The sequence below is a fragment of the Amphimedon queenslandica genome, unplaced genomic scaffold (genome assembly GCF_000090795.2).
Source record: "Amphimedon queenslandica unplaced genomic scaffold, v1.1 AMPQUscaffold_12850, whole genome shotgun sequence".
NCBI lineage: Eukaryota > Metazoa > Porifera > Demospongiae > Haplosclerida > Niphatidae > Amphimedon > Amphimedon queenslandica.
The window spans coordinates 9,806-12,105 of record NW_003546914.1 but is presented as its reverse complement, the minus strand read 5'-3'; the positions used below and the strand labels follow the sequence as shown (position 1 = coordinate 12,105).

Here is a 2,300-nt window from a genome sequence, read left to right as displayed (position 1 = left end):
CTGTCTCCCAGTTGATATCAGTCCTGTTCAAACAGACTGCACTGGTGATATCAGCTTTATGATTCCTCAAGGATTTAACCTTTAGAAACAGGGAAAATAGTACATTATTATTATTATTTTCTTAGTTCTTACTCTGTAGTCTCTGGTTGGTCGGCCAGTGTCCATCTTCTTTTCAATCGTTCTCTTTGCTCTGTAGTAGCGATACCATCTTGAGCTGTCACCAGTTATCACACTGATGTCACAGAATGCCCACCTTTCCAATGAATAACGTCTATTAATAATAATAATAATTATTATTATTATTAATCATAATCATTGTTTGTTTATAATCATTATTATTATACCAGCCAGTACTTATACATGTTCAGTTGCAAACAGTTCATGGTGGGCATAGTTTAGAACTGAATAGCTAAAGGGTCATGGCTCAATCTTATCCAACCACTGTACAGTCTATTCTCATTGCAATAACTTACTAGAATACTAACATGCACTATAGCTATATGAACAAGACCACAGATACATGTAGCAACAAAAAAGAGACACCAAACAGCCAGGTGTATCATGTCTTAACAATAGACACACTGATACAATAAGGACTACACAAGCTATTGCTCATTATGATGATCTGCCATTATAACTCAACTAAGAGTAATGTAATGAGCTGCCTCACTTTACAAGCCACTAGTGTGAATCATTGAACAAGCAAAATAAAACAAGAAGGCATGAGAAGAGAGAGCAGTAATGCACAATATCTATATCATTAAATTTCATACCTCCAAATTCCTTCTGAGCTAGCAGCATCATTAAAAGCCTATCAACAGGGCTGACTGATAACATAGCAGCATTTCATATTAGGGTAACATACCATGCAAACGCAAGAGAGTCTGGCTGTATCTTCAGCTGGTAAAAAGTTACAAATATTAACCAAACAAAGATATGGTAACTGGTCTAAAGTGAGCCCACCACTCGGTCCACCATTTGCAAAAGAAGCAGCCATTTTGTCATTTTAATATAATGGTGATTATGGTCGTCATAGGTCGAATAAAGAGGATATAAAAATTAAGTATCTATGCTAGAATAGATTAAATATATAGAGGGTCACAGTTTGTTCACACTATAGCTATCTACAGGAATGTATGCTGCTGCAGTCCTCATGAAGTACGCCCTCTTCTTCTTTTTTGTAGCTTCAGTATGCAGTGCAGGGATTTTGCAAAATGCTATTCGTATGAAACAGAGACAACCAGGCCAAAATTGCAATACCCAGTTGATTAACAGTCTCCCAAACATATGTAATCGCTCTCTCTTGACTGGAGGAATCCCAATCATCTCATCTAGTGAACGAGCAGCAATGAATGCAGCTTATGCTCAAAGTTGTGTTCCTGCCTGCATTAATCTTATTCTACAGTACTATTCGTGCCTCAATCTTCCCGAAGCTGGTACTAAAATGGCTATTCGTTTATTACTGAATGGTACTTGTGGAGTGGACAATGGAGAATACTGTCCTGTTAAAGCAAATCGTTTGATTGACATTGATTCTAACAATCCTCATAATACTTGTCCAGATCCCATAGAATCAAATACCGGTGGTGATGTGGTCTGCAATAGTACAACGCCTCAATCTTGTTACAATGACCTTTCTACTTTCTCTTCAAGACTAGGTTGCTGTGCTATAGGTGCATATCCTTTTCATCTTCAGAACTGTGGGGTGACTTTTGATTCTCCTTGCGGTTCTAGCGCTAGTACACTGCAAAAATGCCGGTGGGAAATACACCCAATTGAAGTGGGTAAAATACACCATTTGATTTTCCACCACAGTGGTTTTATCCCACTGGTGTTGAATTCCCACCTTTCGTCGCAATATCACACTAATAAGAGTGTTCATTATAAATGTACTTTAAAATTATTTTAAAGTCAAAATATTAAGTACTTTTGTACAATAAAGTAATAGTTATTCAATGATGAATTAAAACTTTGATGAAAGTTATATGCATGATGGTCACAAAAATCAGATAGCTTACAAATAAGTGTGATCTCTCTTTCTTTATTTATAGTATAACAAGCATGGTAATGCCAGCAATATTCAATATTGTGTAGCTTGTCAACAATAAAATAAATTGTGTTATCTTGAGAAACAATAATTAACTTGATGACACACAGCTGAGGAACATCATCTTTAATTTCTTTAATTAGAACATAACCAGGTTTGTAGACTTGACTACGAACTTTCACCCATGGATAACTAAAATGGTATAATATATACATGTAGTTACTGTAATACAATCAAAATCTAGACTTACATA

At 35.8% G+C, this 2,300-nt stretch overlaps 1 protein-coding gene across 1 annotated transcript in view; it reads right to left on the bottom strand.

The window, feature by feature from the left end:
• Positions 1-2,225: 2,225 nt before the first annotated feature.
• LOC109586523 (uncharacterized) overlaps positions 2,226-2,300 on the bottom strand; it is a 3,375-nt gene continuing 3,300 nt past the window's right edge. The window contains exon 10 of the mRNA XM_020002720.1: positions 2,226-2,239. Within this exon, the coding sequence (XP_019858279.1) occupies positions 2,226-2,239 (14 nt within the window). The remainder of the gene's footprint in view (positions 2,240-2,300) is intronic.